The sequence below is a fragment of the Colletes latitarsis genome, chromosome 10 (assembly GCF_051014445.1).
Source record: "Colletes latitarsis isolate SP2378_abdomen chromosome 10, iyColLati1, whole genome shotgun sequence".
In the NCBI taxonomy this organism is placed as follows: Eukaryota; Metazoa; Arthropoda; class Insecta; order Hymenoptera; family Colletidae; genus Colletes; species Colletes latitarsis.
This window is the reverse complement of record NC_135143.1, coordinates 15,321,655-15,341,310: the sequence shown is the minus strand read 5'-3', so window position 1 is coordinate 15,341,310 and position 19,656 is coordinate 15,321,655. Positions and strand designations below refer to the sequence as shown.

Here is a 19,656-nt window from a genome sequence, read left to right as displayed (position 1 = left end):
CCTGGATTAAGTAATTACAGAGTCGGGAATGTTTTATTGGCCGATCCTTCGACCAGCTTTCACGGGACAAATTCTGCTCGAATTCTGGTTCAAGTTCTCATCGGGGATTTTATAATTTTACTCTTAGAGTAGTCGCAAGACTTGTTTGTTGCCAGCGTCTAACGTACGAGGAATATCGATATTTTTAAAGAGTATACATTTATACAGGTTCGCAATTACCATCGTTTTACTGCACTTCACTTTTATCAGATCGTTCGAGTCGTTATCGAGATTGTTGCAGTAGTGACATTGTTCGTTATAGTCTTTTGCATACATGCATTAAAAGTGCTCGCATAATAGGCGGATCTACGAACAAAACTTCGGGAGAAAAGTTGTGGTTCGTGTAAATAATTTCTCATCTTTTCCCCCAATTTTATCTCGATCTTAATATCTGCAGACCTATCGTTAATCGCGCGAAGGAAATCTGTTTTCCGTCGAATTCCTTGTGTTTCGTTTTCAATGATTCACCGTTCGAGGAACTAGAAAAACCAAGTCGGCCGATCGGAACGATCGAACGTGTCCAACGAAGGTGAAATTGAACGGGCGAAAAAAAGCGATTACGTAGCTAGAGAACGTTCGTACGGCCAATTTTTATCGAGTGACCTTTGGATTCTGCCCACGTGGCAGCGCGAAAACCGGTGGATTCCGTTCTAGGCAGTTTCTCGGTACATCCATCGATATTCAAGGAAAGGAAAACACCATTGACAATAATTGGATCCAAGGTAAGACCTTCTCTGCGAATGGCGTGGCTCGTGATTCATGGATCCGCGTTCAGCTATACGTTTCGCTTTTTCACTCCAATTTATCTCGACGCTTTGCGAAACACAGGAATCGCGAAGGGCACGTCTTCTGTTATTAGATAATATTTCTAGCAGACCTGACACAAGTGGAAACGACTTTCGAATTTCGAGAGGAACAGTTTCTTTCGAAAAAGAAATTAAGGGCTTCGTTGGCCTTGGTCGAATCGCGATTTGCTCGATCATTAAACTCAATTTTTGGCATCTGTTTGGAAAGTGTTGCTTTTGCATTTATTCTTGAATAAAACAAGAGATTGAGAACGATCGGCGGTGATTTTCTTACGCGGGGTCAGAACAATCGGAGTTCGAGTCGCGGCGATACAGGCGGGGTCACGACGACCGCTTTCACATTATCAATTCAAGAATGTAAAATGATTATTTATGTTTTTATAAGACACACGATATCGGGTATCTTTCGGTAGAAAATAAAAAGAAGCACGAGAAATCTTCAAAGTACAAAATCCGATATATAAAACTGTATATGAATATATTTATACAGTTATTATTACTATTATTATTATTACTGAAACCAAGTTGCAGTAGCTTGCAGAATTTTTGTAATTATTATTATCGTCTCTACTCTTTGAACCCAGCTACCCCATTTTTCCTTTTTACGTCGACAGTTACATTAATATGCAGATTTTCTTTTGATTAGGAAAATGCCATTTGTAATGTTTATTGATTTATTTTTTCATACTGTATCATCTGTATACTCGAATGGGGCTATCCGTACAATTATTATTATTACCATATCCGTATCGTTGCATTAATCAAACTGGACATGAATCGGCGATAAATAATAATTACGAGTTGTGGAACTTGGAGTATGGAATCCGACGCCCGTAAAACTGATCCGTAAACGTAGCGTTAAAATTGCTCGGGATAAACAAGCATGAGAAAGCGTGGAGATGCCAGTGACTCGTTTCGATAGCCACATGCACGCGCAGAACACGCACCGCGATGCACCTGTTACGTAATGGCGTCGTTCGGAGCGCCCCGAAAGGCAATCATTATTTCATATTTGCAGCAAGCTTCGTCGACTCGGTTCGTGTAGGCGGTGTGTACGCGTGGAAGAAAACGGAACCGGGCCGATCGAGGACGGGGCGAGGCGAGGGAAATCGTGACGCAGGGACCGCGTGTCTCATGAAAGGGAGCAAATGGTTGCACCCACGAGATTGGCGGGCAGATAAATCCTACGAGAGAGTCTTACGCTACGTGCACACGTAACCGTCGAGGTTGCCTCGAGGAGAAGGACGAGAACGGAACACGCCGCCACGGAGAAAGGGAAGAGCATCGAGTTCGCAATTGCACCGGTTCGATCGCTCGAGAAGGAAAGGCTGTCCCGGGGGCCTTTTGGGGTTAGCCACGGGCCTGATCCTGATCCTGATCCTGTCTTTCCTAACCATTTTTTGCGTCTCGAATGTTTTCGTGCCTCCCTTAATAGTCGATTTAAGAAATTAAAAAAAAACGTAAACTGGTTGCGAAAATTTCGGAGGAGGACCGACGCCGTGGATGCTCGCTTTCGAAAGACTGCGGACCTTTCCCTTTCGCGCATAATCGCTCCAGACGACGATGATCGACGACGAGGAACTCACACCGAGCGGGAAACGGGGCCGCGCGGAGGGAATCGTAATTAAGAGAGATATTTCATGCGTTGTCGCCGTGGAATGCAAATTACGCGCATCGTCGGAGAACCGTGCGAAGTTGGCGGAGATGCGAGCCCAGGGCGAGTTATAACGCCATCCGCCATTAAAGAATTTCTGTCGCCACGATTTTCGGGAGGTTGCGTCACGCGATCCAGGAATTTTCTCCTTTACAAATTTTACAATCGTTCGTTGTTTGATTCTTCAAAGAAACGAACCTTTCGCTCGAGCATTCAACGATATTATTTCACTTTGCACATGCGCATACATTCTGTATACGTTTAGCGTATTATAAATGCATAAAATATAAATATGTATATCCTAATTATGTATATAATTATGGAAATTTTCACGTTATAAGTGCTTTGAAACTATCAACCTGGTCGGTTGCCCTGTCAAATTAATTTTCTGTATCCACGCAAATTGTATTTCCGCTCGCTCGATTTTGATATTAATTAATTTTGGTATTGGTACGTCAACCACCTGTATTTACTATAATTATGCCTTTTGCTCTATATACAAAGTTCCTTAATTAAAGTCGACGATCCAGGTAGATTATATTTTCAAAATGATCGACAACGTTTTTCAAACGTTCAACTTGTTGACTCGATCAAGAGAACAATGACGTTTCGAATGCAACTTTGACCTCCTGCAATATTTTTATAACGCAGAAGGTATGAAAACTAAGTCCCATAAAATCTACCCATTACAGATGGTGTCCAGTTTGTTTGCTCGGGATCGCCATCGGTCGTATTGTTTTTCAGTAAGCGGGAAGATCTTTCTCGCTCGTTTTTTTACCGAAACACAAAACATTGGTATGATACTGTTATTTTTCGATCTTGTTCAAGACTTTCAAAAACAATCGTAAAAATATTGATACGTCGGAATTCCGATATTATGACTGTCAAATATTTTCACGCACAATATTTGCGCACTTACGACCTATTTGCATTGTACAATTAGTACAAAGATACGATATAAAATAGAAATATAATGGTAGAGAATTTGGAGAAACAGGCTCGTAATGCTTGTCGCAATGATCGAACTTAACTCTTCGGAGTTTCTAATTCTACATAATTGAACGATCCAGAAAAAGAATCTACGAGGTCATGTCAGTAATTTACAGATACAATAATGCGATTAATTGGATCGCAACCGTAATAAGATAAAGGCCTTGTATCACAATATGTAGGTGATTCGAACATGAAATTTTAATTAGTTCCAAAGTGGGTGCATACTTGATCTCGAGTCACTCTCGTTCTCTGTTTCTTTTTACACCCAGGGGGTTAATTCCCTTGAGTAAATAAATACACTGCACCTATCTTGACACGATAATCGTTGCGATGTCCATTAACACGTTAAGCGCCGTGTCATTTACTGGTGACTGACGATATACTTTCCGTTCAGACCACGTCAGTTACTGGTGACTGACGATATACTTGCTATCCAGGTCATGTCAGTCACAAGTAACCAATGGTACGAAATTTAATAAATTATATTCTCACATTAAATATTACTTCTCGTTGTAAAAAATACTTCAATCTTATTCAAATATCGACCATCACTCCGTACGTAAATATGCTCCACAAGTGATTTAAAAACAAGTAAATAAAATCGTTATTAAATTCTGGGAACGTCAAAAACCCTTATTGAAACTTCATAACAGAAGGTTCTACGGTAATTTTTGCAAGCTCCCACGACAATATACGCAGTTCAGAAATGAAAATATACACGTAAGTAAACGATCACCAGTGTATATAAAAATATTATGAAACAATTTTGATCGTAAGCCAGCAGTCGGTCCCAGCGTCGTATCGCTTCCGGCAAAACCGGAGTATCGCTCAGGAGCGGGTCCAACGGCCACGGCAAGTAAAAAAATAGGGTCAAGCTTGAGGCATCCGCCGCGCGAAACGACTCACGCGTCAGGGTATCGTCGGTATCCGCATAACAGCGGACCTCAGAGGCGGAACACAGTGGGGATCCCGCGAAGGAAGAAGAAAACGAAACCGTCGCCGTAAGAGAGGGACGGTTTTCGAGAGGCGTGGGGGAGGCGAGCCGTGTGCCCCAAAGGGAAGTGGTAGAGCCGATCGTGGTCGTTCTACGCGAACAAAGAGGTGTAACGTGGGGGTTATGTGAGTTGGGCCCGGGTGGCGAAGGCGAAAGCATGCCGCGTATATAAGGCGACGAACCGCCGGCAATCAGCATCCAGTTCACTTCTGGACGCACCTGGAATATCTCGAGAGCAAAAATGAGAGTCCTGGTACGTCGCCGCGTACACCGGATCCGACCGTCGTGTTCAAAATCCGGGAACCGGAAGGGGGTTCAAGGGACCAGTGATCAGAAACGGGGGATAGGCACAAGAGAGACACGCACGCGTTCGTCGCAGTGAACGGTTTCCACGATGGAGTGCCTGACAAATCGTTCGTAATCAGCTTGTCCGGCGATCGGGACCAGTGAAATTCCCGTTAAAACGGTCTCGGTTTAATTGGAAGATCGGTGAAATTCGAGATCCGTCGTTTCCCAATCGACCGAGGCGTCGTGTCTCTCTCGTCCAGGGCCCATTTGCATTAATGCGGTCTGCCACCGAAAGTTTTTTAACGTTGGATATCCGTTTGAAACCCGCTCGATGTCCCACGCACGGAGATTTACCAATTTGTTCGAGGGTTCGGTCGATCTTCCTCGGGAGAGGGACGATCGCTCAAACTTGTAGACAAATATCCGGTAAACCTGGTGTATGGACAACTTAAAACCGTTTATAGATAGAGAGAATTATCGGAGGCTTAACCGCAGGTTCGATGGATCGTCTTTCTTGCTAGTGTTTTACGCATGAGAGATGGTCTATCGAGTTCGTAGATAATCCGCGTACGAGCAGCTTTAAACAGCCCCGTGCAGGCAGAGAATTATCGGGGGTTTGCCCGCGGGGGCGACCAACCCTTTCACAAGAGTACACCTTCGGTAAACCTCGATCGAGCATGGTTTGAAACAGCTGATACGCGTAGAGGATTACAGAAGGGGAAAAATCTGCAGGTCTCCGATAAATCTCGATCATTTTCGCGTGCAAGGGTCTATAACCCGAAATCGAAATCGAAATCGTCCGGATCCGTTTTCGACCGGTATCTCGAGTCGCTTTCATTCTCGTTGGCGACCAGTCTCCTAACCGCGAGACACTGACGTCCGTGTGGTTTGCAGATCTACGTGACGGCGTTCGCCGTTCTGGTCTCGTCCATTTGGGCCTTGGAGGCCGAGAAGTCGGAGACACCCGCAGCGGAGAAGTCGACGAAGAAGCAAGAGAAGCGGGGTCTCTTGGGTCTGGGTTACGGCGGTGGTTACGGCTACGGTTATGGCCACGGCTACGACGGCGGCTACGACATCGGCGGCGGAGGCCACGGCGGATTGGAAGTGGGCGGTGGCTATGGCGGTTATGGCGGTTATGGCGGCTACGGTGAACACGTCAAAACTCTGACCGTCGTGAAGAACGTCGCCGTCCCGTACCCGGTGGAGAAGCACGTGCCCTATCCCGTCGAGAAGCCGTATCCGGTCGCCGTGAAGGTCCCGGTACCTCAGCCCTACCCGGTGGAGAAGCCCTATCCAGTCAAAGTTTTCGTGAAGGTTCCAGTCCCGGTTCCGCAACCCTACCCAGTGGAGAAGAAGGTTCCGTATCCGGTTCAGGTACCCGTCGACCGTCCGTACCCCGTGAAAGTAGCAGTCCCGCAACCGTACCCCGTCGAGAAGACCGTGCACGTCCCAGTTCAGGTACCAGTGCCTCAGCCGTACCCGGTCGAGAAGCCCTACCCAGTGCCAGTCAAAGTTCCGGTCCACATACCCTATCCAGTCGAGAGAATAGTCCACGTCAAGGTCCCGGTCGACCGTCCGGTCCATGTGCCGGTGCCCAAGCCTTACCCCGTGCACGTCGATAGACCGTACCCGGTACCAGTCGAGAAGCCTGTACCGGTGCACATCAAAGTTCCGGTTGACAGACCGTACCCAGTACCGGTCGAGAAGCCGTACCCCGTTGCGGTGAAGGTGCCCGTCCCTCAGCCGTACCCGGTCGAGAAACCTGTGCCCTACCCGGTCGAGAGACCCGTGCCAGTTGAAGTCAAAGTACCGGTGGACAGACCGTACCCGGTTCATATCGAGAAACCAGTCCCATACGCGGTCGAGAAGCCTGTTCCTTACCCGGTTAAGGTACCAGTAGCCGTACCTGTACACCACGAGCACGGTTACAGTCACGGTTACAACAACGACTGGGCGGGCGGCCACGGTTATCATTAAGGTTATACGAAAATGGCGTCGATATTGAGTAGCTAGAACCGTCGATTGGACGGTGAACAGCAACCGGAGTAATCGACGCATTAACGATCACACGGGGAGAAGAACGATACCGATTGGAACGTCGCCGTGGCGCGCGTCGATCCGTATCGCGTCTTTCTTTCGATAACCGGGTCGCCACGGGCGAGGACTTCCGGTTGGATCAAAGACGCCTCTCTCGGCCGACGCGCGTCACGTAGGAGAGATACTCGTTGTTGGAACCTGCCTTCGGTGACCTCCGCTCGCAAACAGCTCGCTTGTCTCACATTTTTTACCGATATAGCAGAGTATGTATTTTTTTACGAAATATAAATGTTAGTGATATAAAAAGATTACCCTGATCATCGATCATACGACCCGACCTTCCACCGTTTCCTCGTATTCCCCGACGACTCGACGATTTCCACTTTCATTTTCCGCGCGCATGACGACCCTCCGCCTTCGCGAGCCTGATCGTTAACCGGTCCGTAACGACGTTCGTCAGAAATTACGTCGTAGAACGTTTCCACCTTGGTACAGGCACATCCTGTTCGCAATCGAGAAGAATTCCTCCGAAGGGTACGCTCGTATCGAATAATTCTGATCGTTGGTGCAAAGCTTTCCATTGTGACCAATCTGATTTTTATTTCGAGTTAGGTTGTAAGCGAACAAGAAAGACGGAAAGGAGTGGCGTTTTGTCTTTGACTTTGTTACAGCAGGATTTTCGTGTCCAAATAGTTATTTCTCGTAAGTCATAGGTGAAATGAAAATACGCGGCTACGCTAAATTGCAGACTTAACAGCTTAAGCTGTTCTCGCTTTTTATTTGTAGTTTGAACTACGATTGAAATCCTTTGCTCGCATAAGTATGCAAGATAAAGCGTGAAGTACGCCGGTGACGTTGGATCGTTTGGTAATAAGTAGACTGTGGTTTATACACGTAAGTTATGCAAAGAGCGTATGACATTTATAGACGTAAAATATACATACAAGTAGGCAAAGTAAAACACTGTTGCATTCTTTTGAAAAATAAACATTTTTGATCCGTTGTATATTTATTAATAACAGTGTTTAATAACAGTGTTTTAAAAACCATTGAACTGATTATTAAATTGTACATTTATTCCCAAGTCCCTTTCTGGATCTTTTAACTCCACATCCAGATATTCTAAGCGAATCTAGAATCTTTATAAAATCGACCAGTTCTGGGTCTCGGATACCAATCGTTTCTAATTTATTTTTCTACAAATAGGCCATGCTCGGAACAACGGCTAAACGCCTGCAACAGAACTTATGACGGTACTGGGTAATTTATAGGGTATAGTTATAAATTTACTGGGGAAACATTCGTCGAGCCGGGTCACGATCGAGCGGGCGTTTTTCGCTGGATTCGCGAGTTTACTTTGATCAGTTTGCGGTTGACCGACGATGTAGTGTAATCATCGCATAAATGGTTGTCGGGTCCCTGTACGGAAGTTTCTCAGGGTGGTTGGTCACGCGTGCACGGTCGAGATGGCTTTATCGACGACGCGAGATCGCACGGTGTAGCCGCGACCCAGTTCGCTCGGTGCCAACACGCCCCTGCCAAATCGATGCTCTTGATCACCCCTCGCGTCCACGTACCCTCGTAATTTGCACCGACGTGGCGCCCGACAGCTCGTTGCTTCTCAACTCGCTTCTATTTTCTGCGGGAACCTCGCCGAGCCCGACCCCGGCCAATGGAAATTCCCCGGGACGACTTCGACCCTACGACCAAGCGACTTCCGTCTACGCAATATGGTCTGCGAATCTTTCGAAACGTTCGAACGTTAAGCGTGTATATCGGTTGCACGACGGAACGCTCGTAAAAGCGAAAAATATTGTAAATCCTAACGATAAACGTGTTCGAAATGATTACTGCAAACGATCATAGATTATTGTTATTAACATCGAAGTCCGTCCTCCGGAACTTGAAACGAGCCACCGGAAAGTTTAGCAACAGCCTACACGGAACATTCAATTACCTTCGTTGCGCGTTCGTTAAGCAACCGCGTGGATGCGTCGGCGGCAAGGTACTCGATTTCGTATTCGTTCGCGTACGAAACTTCCTAACGATGGTAAAAGAACCGACCACGTAGGCCGGTGTCCTCGGGAGAAGAAAGTCTCTCGAAGGATTAATTATCGAGCGATCGAACGGCGCGGTGGCAGATCCTTCGATTAACTTCGTTAGTTCCGGCGGGGGTTTCCGTAACGGAAGGCGGCGGTGCATGTCGGAAGATCGCGCCTTCTCGTTTAATTCGTCCACGGTTAAGTTCCGCGCTATCGACCCACTTTGGCCGTGCCCAACCGGCCACTTGACTCGCGAACGACTTACGTGCTTGTCCATTGGACGAGCCAACCGTGTTGTTATGCAACCGACCCGTTGCCGCACGCGACTCCGTCCGAGGCTGAAAGTGAGAGACCTCCCTTCGCCTTCGACGAAAAGATCGCCGCGGGAGAAACTCGTGCGTTTTTTTTATGGCTACGCGAAACGGTCCCTTTCCCTTTCGATGATTCTTTACGGGCTTACGTTCCTGTTTCTCTTTCACCGTTGGACTTTGACACTTTCAATTTCTGTCGACGTTGCGTTCCGATACGGTAACGCAGAGGACAATGGCTAGTGTGGAAAGAAACAGAGATTAAACCCAGGTTAATTTTATCCGAGTAATTTTGTTCAAGGTTTTCACGAAAACTGATTGAAACGTCAAGTCCTGCAGACACCCTAATTCAGTATTAAATTTGGTATTCTGCAAGTGTTCAGCGAGAAACGGTCCCTTTCCTTTTCTATGATTCTTAGCGAACCAACATTGGCACTTTCAATTTCTATCGAGCTTATAAGTCAATGTGGTAATGTAGAAGATGATGGGTATTGGAGGAAAGTTGATTAGACCCAGGTTAAGAAAAGTACTGATCGTATCTAATGACTTGTTCTCGCATCTATTTGAACTTACAAGTCTCTACTCTCCATCAAGATACATTAGATACGTGTGTTCTTTTCTACCCAGTAGATATGCTACCAGTTTTATAAATAGCAAAATTTCTCAATCGTAAGGTGCTCATAATAGATTGGAACTTGGAACTTCTCTCACAGCTAGCAACGAGAACAGTAATCATGAGAAAATATCGCAGCGGTATTACAATATTTGGAACCAAGTACTCGAGATCATACTTTTGTATAAACTGGAAGAGGACAATGGGCCCCTCTTTTCTCATCTTTGTTTCGTCTGGTGTAGCAGTTGTACAACCTTGCTATGCTACCCTGCTTGATATATTTCCTCTATATACGTCACTTTTATTCTATTTAACAAATAAAGTCGTAAACAAAAATGACTCATCCCTGCAGATTAAAGCCACAGAACACTTGCGCTACTTATTGCATACTTAAATAGATATTTATCATTTATAAAATAAATATTTTTATGTAATAATAAATAATGTTTATGTTTATTTGTCACGCTTGAATTAGTTATCGCGCATTTCTTGCTCTAACGACCGTCTTTAAGAACTGCCTTTAAGAAACGCCATCGGTCGTCGATAAGGTAGCGCATGATATTTGTAGTAACAGGTACATACTCGAAACGATGTTACTGTTTCGCTATTCTTACGATTTTATTGGTTGAAATAAAATCTAAAACACATAAGGATGATCACGTTGTATTGTTTCAAAATATCAGTATCATTATTATCATATGCAACCTATAGAATAAACTTTGTATGCAATGCATTTTTCTACCACCACACAGATTGGGCGCTCGTGATGCCCTTTACCAGCACTCCTAGTGTTTGGAATTAAAATTAAATATTAGGAGAATTGAATTGCTTCGAAAGCAATCAAAACTAGGTCTCAGCACAGACAAAGTATACAAGTAGATCTTTCACCCAATATATTTTTTCAGTCCATTTTTCTGGGGCTCTAAAGTTCCATTACCATTTCCGTGTCACTCGCAACATTACCAACAGATTTAGAAATAAACACAAGAGGAAGTGAGACAGAAGATAAAATTACATAAATTTTAGTATTTTTTAGCGGAATGAAAGCTGTACGGTCCAGAATTGAGCATCAATGGATTAATTTCATTGAAGTAACCAATCGATTAAGATTACTTAAAGATTTTAGAATTATTAAAATACGTAAGGATGTGCCTTATTGATAAGTACACCACAAATCCTCTATTTTTTATTTTAAATTGTAATACATCATTTATTTAAAAAATAACTCGGTATGGCAATCAGATTGGGTCATCAAAGTCCATAAGGTGAAAGGTCTATTCGTATACCTTGTGTGTGTTTTGCATAGCATCAAAAGAAAACCGGTAGCTGGGAATATTTATTGTATTTCTTTTAGAATTGCGATTTCAACCTAGTGTAACCTCGACAGATGAACAGCATCGATAAAGAGTCCTACATATACATCATAATACACGCTGATAGCGATATGCAGTTTCGTTCGAGAGGATGCCATCTTCCGATAGATTGGACTCGGCCTTGCGGAGGTCTACGTACCGCGAGGAACTAGAAAGATTCACCCCTGAGTGATGTTCGCGATGCAAGAGAAATCTGTCTTTTTGCTCGTAAAACGCGATTTCGTGATGGTAATGCTATTAATCATTGATTCGATCGTTTACTGTTTCTGTTTTCAATTTTTTCCTGAACTCGTATCTGTCTTTGTCGATTAATCTGAATTTTTATCTCGATTTTGTGTGCAAAATTGCTTTGTCGATTTCATTAATTGTGGTATTAGTTGAATCTGTCTTGGTAAGATATTCCTCATTTCGTAGAATACTTTTACTGGTCAGCTAAGTTCACCAGCATCGTCTATCAATTAATCTGAATTTTTATTTTGACTTTATTTGTGAAATTGTTCTGTTGTTTGGACTGAGCGTTTTTAATATATTTTGACTGACATTGTTTAATTTATTAATATTTTCACTTCCTTATCACGTGTAAATTTTGTACATTTACAGAAACATTTATTATGTGTAGGAATATTTCAGAATTTCTTATCTTGTTCGATACATCAGCTGAATAAATTATTTCTCCACTTGTCGAATCACATATGGATTGGTTAGGGTTTATTAAATTTTCCTTAATATGATACTAATACAAGTATTAGTTTTTGTTTCAGCTCAGATCTATTACAGATCAATTCTAAGGACATCGAGGGAAGATGCCACAACCGCCGAGGGATTCATTCGCTAAGGGAGTCATCCACCGAGGGACATATAATTCCAAGTACATTAGACTTAAGCTTCGTCACGAATCTTAAAATTAACGTCGAAGATTTCTTTATTCTACATATTTTCGCGTTTTACCAAGCAATTATTCAATAAGTAGCTTCTCGTTTTCTCGTTCCCTCGTTCCTAGCTTCGGTCACCGCTGTTTCATCGATTGAAACATGTGATCGGCCGTGTATCTGGTCCGAAAGATCTAATCGCCTTCCCTTGGTAAGCTTGATTGAGGGAAAACGGCACTTCGCTGGAAGGTGTGGAGTTTCCGTATTCTGCGGAAACGCATACCTTCCAGCGGAAGTCGACCCTGTCTCAGGTACTCTCTCTTTGTCAGACAGCCTAAGTCGGGTCCTTCGGGCTCCCGGCGGGTTGCGTTGGGGAAATGGAGACCTCGATTCAGGATTGCAGCATCCGTTTTCCTATAGAGATCTAGTTAGCAAGAGCAGTAGGTTCGATCCCAAGATCAGCTGCACGGTTCAGCATCGCGTCGCGTCGCGTTTCCCACAATCTAGCTTCATCCCTCTTTTAAGCGAAATAATTGCTTGACATAATTAAACTAGAAGATCGAAGGAACTTTGCTTCCTTCTATCTCTCTAGTTTACTAAGAATACAAAAGGGAGATAGATGGAACTTGGATTCCATCCATCTCTCTTCGGGTCTCCACTCGCAGCAACCTCCACGTGGTGAGACCTGGTAATCGGTGTTACCCACGATGAAGAAGTTCTTCTCAAGTTCTTCAAGAACTTCTTCATCGTGGGTAACACCGAGCTAATGGCTGCGAATTTAAAACTGTTCTTTAAGATACTAGAGAAAATTATACTGCTTAAATGGGGAAATTTCTATGCGATCCGCCTTGCATAGGTCATCATTAATATAAAGCTTTTTCGCTAGATTAGTTTTGATTCTCATTGATTCATCAAAGATTTTAGAGTATTGTCTCTGTATTTTTTCGACCCATTTTTACGGGGTCTCGAAACCCCATTACCATTTTCGTGCCATTTGCAACATTACCAACAGATTTAGAAATGAATTTCAATCCCTACATACTCAACTCACATGTATTTATGCACACACTACAACTGTCAGCCCATCAATATTAATTCAGTGAATAGTTTGTCAACTGACCGCCACCCATGAGAAGAGGACGTTAAAATCACCTCCGAATTTTCAGGTTGGTATGGCAGTCAGATTGGGCCACGAAAGTCTATTAGGTGAAAGGTCTATTCATATACCTCGTCTGTGATCTCAATATCGACTTTAAACAGACCCAATTCGTGTTTAATTGTCCTTATATATTGTTAATATATTTGCTTTAAATCAGTATTTTATTACTGTTACTGATATATGTATAACCGGATGAACATCGTTCGGATTTCTGTTGCAATTAGATCTTAAAATAATTTCCGTAATAATACTGTTCGAGGTAGAACGAGTCGTCTTCGATTGCGCGCGCGCTTCTGAAAACTTGTTTAGTATGCATCCATCGAAAGTGAAGGCGGGAAAGTATGTTAAAGACGTGGAACGAACGAGACACCGTAAAATTATACTGCATTTCTATGTATATCAGTACCTTCGACTATCGGCACGTGTATCTGAAATGTATCGCGTGTCCTCGGGCCATTGCTCAAACTAACAATCCATCGGGTAGTGTAACAAATTGATATTGCGTCTCGCCATTTTGGAAATCTCGCGTTCTTATTATTTTCTATCATGAGCCCTGTTAAATGGTTCGCGAAAAGAAGGTTATTAAGCTTTTGCCAACATCGTTTGTAATCCTTAAAATCACAAAAAGTCAAGAATGCATTATCGGAGACGTCGTTAACATCGATGCACTTCTAAGTGCAACAGTTGTGTTCGAATTAAATTAAAGAGAAAACGGATTCAATTTGTCAGAAAGTTGCTTTTGCGAATTCAAGATTACGAGTTTCAATTCCTTTCAAAATTCTTTTTCTGCTTGAATATAAACGTCTGTTAACATTTCTTCGTCCTAGAGCAGAGGCATTAGATCGTTAAAAGATAATAAAATGAAAATTATTCCACTTCTTTTACAAAATTACTCAGATTTGTTCTGATTTGTTTCGAAAAGAAATTGCTCTCTTCTCTTTAAATAGAATTAAGCATAATGATGCGGTGTGCAATCGCGGTGCATTAAAATACCTCTCGTTCGATAAAAAAAAGATGGTTAAAAACAAACGATATTAAGCATGGTTAGTAATCATCGCGTGTTCGTTGTGAAATCCTGGCAAAGCGATTTCTGTTACTGCGATCGTCGTTTTCTCCGCAGCCGGAGCGTCGACTGCTCCTGTTACGTCTACCTTCGCGAACTGTCCACAGCGTTCTACGATTATGGCTGCGATGGCGACACAGTTTCTGTCGACAGAATACGCGGCCGTGAAAGTTCTCGACGAGTTTCTGCTTTATGCCTTTCCGGTCCTTACCCCGGAAGACTGCAAACATCGTTTTTAATGACGCGAGTATTTGCAACTTGTACAGATACTATTTCTTTCCCGTGACACACTCCATTAATCCATTAGTAACGATAATGATAATAAGTATTTATCAAAAGGGAAACAAAAAATGAAAAGTGATGAAAATGAGTTTAATTGCTTTGATAAAAGTGAAACGCGGTGGAATTGATGTGCTTTACAGTGAACCTTATACATATAGGAATCTTTTGCTATTTAATTGTATAATTCCACGTTAGTAATTTCTACCGTCTCTTGTTGCGTAATTTTTACGTCACTGTTATTTTTTTCTTATTTAATATGAATGATTGGCAATTTTGTGGTAACACCTTTAAACATTGAAGCAGGTAGTTTCGATTTAAGAAACATAGATTTTGTGCAAATGAATATTAAATATTACATGTTTTTAAAGTGAATAGAAAGGTTTAATCCACGTTGTACTATCTTAACGTTAAATCTTATTCGTTTATTTCGTTTCTTAAATTTCTGTTACCATAAATAAAATTTTATTATGTCGCCAACGGAGTTCAAAGGGTCAGGTACACTGATGCCGTTGAATAGAAATCGTTGAAAAAATTACCCCCCGTTAACCAAGGATCGTTATCATTCGCTTTCGATTTCTGCGTGACTTGCATCGCGAACGATCGCGAATTCTCGACAGAATGCATTTCAAGGTCGCTACCAGGAAGAAAAATCCGTGTCGCAAAAGGCGTGAAAGAACGACGTGGATTCCGCGGAACATGTTCATCTGGGTCTAGTGTCTTTTTGTTTACCATTAACCGGCTAGATCGATGGAGTGTATCACTACGTATCTCAAACGAAAAGAAAAGAAAATCGACAACAAAATGTGTAATAATTGGAAATAAACATTGCAGCGATTGAATCAGAGGAGACCATAAAAGAAACTGAAAATTTTTTATATCATCAATGAAAATATGGATTGGACACTTGATTAGTCCACAAAATGCTTTTATTAAATAAGATTACTCGAGTTCACAGTTTATTTAAATCGTTAAAAAGTTGGAATTCAGAAAAAATGGACGAACAGTAGCAGATCTACTAGAAAGACATTGTTCTTGCGAATAGTTTCACTATCGACAGGCTCGCGAGTCGCGAAAGCGATCCACCCCACTTTAGAAAAGTTCGGGTTCGCGTGCAGCCTCCGTATTGGCATCGAGAGACGCGTATATAAAAGCTGGCAAGTCCACGCTACTGATTTTACTCGCTGCTAATTCGAAACGCTCGCTATCGGATTTAACCTTTGAAGAAATCTGTCGAACGGATCCTCGAGGATGAGTCGCACGGTACGTTTCGTGGGTGACGGGTTCGACGACAGAATCGGATCGAAGTGACCGGTTATTAGACACGCATTGTGACAGTGGCATTCGCATATCCGAGAGTGAAATTTTTACTTTCTAACGGGGTAACACGTCCCGGTTCGATCTGTCGAAACATTTTTGGAGTATTACAGTAGAGATGTTTAATCGTTTTGTAGAGCAATATCGCGATCGTCCTGTTACTTTTCGTCGTGACGTCGGCGAGCCTTGCTATATGTCGCAAGGACGATCAAACAACCACCACGAGTACGGAAAAGTCGCTCAATCGGGGAAAACGGGTCCAGGATTCGGACAAGAAGACAAACGACACCTTGCAGAGGAACGTTCGGGGGTCATATTCAGCGAGATCGATAGGAAAACGTTGTGCGTAAACTCAGAGTAGACGAAACTGTTCCTTCCAGTTAATCCTAAAGCCTAACACACCAATTCAAATCTATATTGTGAATTTGAAAATTCATTAGCTAAGAACGAAGCATCCCTTTAAGCATTTTAGAAATTAATCGGTTTAAATGATCGCAGTCGATCCTTACAACGAACCCGCGGAGACAACGCAAACGGACGCTGAACACCAAGACGATCCCCTGCAGGCCGAGCATCTGGACGAGGGAAAGGCCTTCTCTAGTGAGTCGTTCCATTCGGACCAAGATGATCCTCCAAAAGAGCAGGTTCTCGGTCACGACGTGCTCGAGGACGTGCACAAGATGGTGACGGTAATAAAGAAGGTGGCGGTACCGTTCCCGGTGGTGAAGAACGTTCTTTACCCGGTCGTCAAGAACATCCCTTACCCTGTCAAGGTTCCGGTACCGCAACCCTATCCGGTGGAGAAACAAATACCATATCCCGTGAAGGTTTTCGTGAAGGTACCGGTGAGGATTCCCAAGCCGGTACCGGTGATCAAGGAAGTACCGTATCCGGTCCAGGTACCGGTAGATCGTCCAGTACCGGTCAAGGTTTATATTCCAGAACCATATCCGGTCGAGAGGAAGGTCCACTATGGGGTGAAGGTGCCTGTGCCGGAACCATTCCCCATCGAACGTAAAATACCGATACCGATTAAAGTTCCAGTACACGTGGCACAACCGTACCCAATCGATAAGGTGGTCCATTATCCTTTGAAGATCGAAGTGGAAAGACCGATCCCAGTGCCTGTACCCAAACCTTATCCCGTACCAGTGGAGAAACCCGTACCTTATCCGGTCGAGAAGCCTGTGCCAGTTCCAGTGAGGATCGAGGTGCCTCGACCGGTGCCGGTACCGGTCGATAAACCGGTTCTCGTCAGGGTGAAGGTCAGGGTACCAGCACCCTATCCAGTCGAGAAACACGTACCGTACGCTGTGGAGAAACCTGTGCCAGTACCCGTGAAGGTGCTGGTCGACAGACCCATACCCGTACAGGTGGCCAAACCTGTGGCTTATCCTGTCGAGAAACCGGTACCTTATCCTATCAAAATACCGGTCGAGATACCGAATCACCACGAAGAAGGCGTTATCGAGTCCTCCGCCTACGAACATCACTCTTGGACGCGGAGAATCGATAACAGACCTGGGTAAATTTCTCTTGGACGAAAATAAGAAACAGATTTAATTGCAATCTTTTACACATATGGTATTAAATTTTGTTTGAATTTGTTCGTACAATGCCCAGAGAAAGAAGAGATTTTTTTTTACGAATACATACCTCATAAATAGTTATTTCGTTAAGTACAATTTATTTTTACGACTGACCAAAGAAATTTTCGTTGACTTGTACAGAGACACTTATCCAACATGCAAGTTAAATTTCTTACGTTTGAATTAAAAAAAGCTTGTGTATTTATTTTTATAGATTATTAGTTAACGAACAGGACGAAATTAAATGTTTCATTGCGTTTCCATGGGTGACTATTTCCATGGATAAAAATACTATTAATAAAGTATCAACATTGTAATTTGTACTATCATATTGATTTATTGTACATTCCCACAAGGTTTTTTATGTCGATTTTATTATTATTACCGATGAATGTTAGTGGCACAACAGTTGAAATATTCTCGAAGAAGGAGGTGTATATTTATTCCCAGATTTCTCACGTTGCAGTTTGCTCGATAAGAGCATAAGTAAACCAGCGACGCCATCTTTGACGCGCTGCGACTCATTATAAAATGCAGGAGAATGCAGCGCATATCGACGGTATCGTATCTATTTTAGTGCCGCTGTATACCGCGAGAGGTTGTACGATGTAAAAATAAACCAATTTTTGTAGAAATAAAACTGAACCTGTCTCCTAATTAGCTTCCATCGCAGTCGCTGAAATTTTCAATTCGTTTGATCGGTTACCGCGACGTGAAAGCGTAACTCGGTTTTAATTCCGTACGAGTACAGTAATATTCCGTTATAAAATTGCGAGTCAACCTGGAAACCAGTACTTCCACGAACGTGCAATTTAGTTCGACGACGCGAGACCTTTTCTCCGTAAACACAGTGGAATCTAAAAGTCACCAGTTCCATTCCAGTCACGTTTCTTCCTCGCCTCGATGAAATTGCATCGCGACTTATTGTGCTGTAATTGATTCCCGTAAAACAAACGAATCGCCGCTACGAGCACATAACATAATTGATCGATGCGTTCTACGTAATCGATGTTAATATGAACTGGCTTGGAACGACCTACTTTAAGTATAATTAAATGAAATTATCGTACGTGGTCGATGCAAATTATTAAACTTGATTTAGAAAGTCTACGATGCTTGTTCAAAAAATTGTCTGTTTAAACGATACTGATTGGATGACAATAAAAATTTTATTTATCATATGAAATATTTCAGAATGAATGAATAAAAATTTATCTATTTCATGTGATAAGTGTGACGAATAAATTGCTGTACGTTTGTTTCATTGGGTATCTGTTATTCGAATTAAATTTTGTCGATCTCTAGGATTATGACATTTTAAGGAAATATTAACTCTGTGATCTTTATTTATCACAAAATGGCACCTTTATTATAATAAGCGTCGGGGTTGGCACTTATCACGCATTGAAGTCACTGCAGCGATCTATGAGAATTATAATACGTTTATGGTTTTACAATATGAAATATTGCAGCATTATTGATCTGAACTTTTCACTATACGATTGACGATTTTCCCCCGTAATTGTACAAGTTTTCAAAAACCTTATTTACATTTTACAATTAACAAGACAATTAAATCTGTCTTCCGTAGTCCAGTTTTTTAAACTTCGCATCACAAATACGGCCACATTGACTTCCCAAACACGGTCAAACTCTCCTAGATGGTTCACTTTCAAGACGAAGTAATCTCTTCTCAAAGAAATCGATTCACATTTGTTCGAAATTTGACTTCTTCCACCTGTTTCTCCTTAAATCGCGTCCTCGCATCGCAAATAGAAAATGACAAACTGCGCACAACGGTTTCTAATTCGCCTGACAAAACGTAGGAAGAAAGTAGCATGGTTTAAAATGGCAAAGCTGTCGGAGAGAACTTTTATACCGGTTTCGGTTTCACTGAACTTGCACGAGAAACTCGACGGGGCGGGCGATCGACGAAGATCAAGAACGAAGGAATAGACGTGAGACGACTGAACGATCAATCTTGTCGAATATAAATTCAACGCTGCGGAATCGCAGAGGACAATCGGTCATTGTTTACGAAAAGGGTTCAAAGTATTTCGCGGACTAACTACTCGAGGAAACGCGTCTTCCCGTTGGTACAAGCTTCGTCCAGTTTTACGATTGTCCATAGAAAGTGAACATTCGCTTTCATCTGTCAAACGTAAACAGCGTCACCATTGTGGCGTGCTTTTCATGAGATTAATGAGCCAGAACCCGGTAGCCAATGAACCTG

At 42.8% G+C, this 19,656-nt stretch overlaps 3 protein-coding genes across 5 annotated transcripts in view; 2 read left to right on the top strand and 1 right to left on the bottom strand.

Annotated features, from left to right (window-relative positions):
- Ance-3 (angiotensin-converting enzyme Ance-3) overlaps positions 1-19,656 on the bottom strand; it is a 58,752-nt gene that overhangs the window by 17,327 nt on the left and 21,769 nt on the right. The gene's annotated exons all lie outside the window — the stretch shown is intronic.
- Positions 4,624-7,059, top strand: LOC143346232 (uncharacterized). The gene is made up of 2 exons (XM_076774151.1): positions 4,624-4,739; positions 5,669-7,059. The coding sequence occupies exons 1-2, from the start codon at positions 4,728-4,730 to the stop codon at positions 6,749-6,751; spliced, it is 1,095 nt and encodes a 364-aa protein (XP_076630266.1). The 5' UTR covers positions 4,624-4,727; the 3' UTR covers positions 6,752-7,059.
- Positions 15,769-17,363, top strand: LOC143347140 (uncharacterized). The gene is made up of 3 exons (XM_076776067.1): positions 15,769-15,780; positions 15,972-16,176; positions 16,333-17,363. The coding sequence occupies exons 1-3, from the start codon at positions 15,769-15,771 to the stop codon at positions 17,361-17,363; spliced, it is 1,248 nt and encodes a 415-aa protein (XP_076632182.1).

Excerpts from the sequence above, each read along its gene's own strand:
- LOC143347140 (XM_076776067.1), top strand. Across the intron at positions 16,177-16,332 it reads GAGATCGATAGGAAAACGTT|TCGATCCTTACAACGAACCC; the intron begins GTGCGTAAACTC and ends AAATGATCGCAG.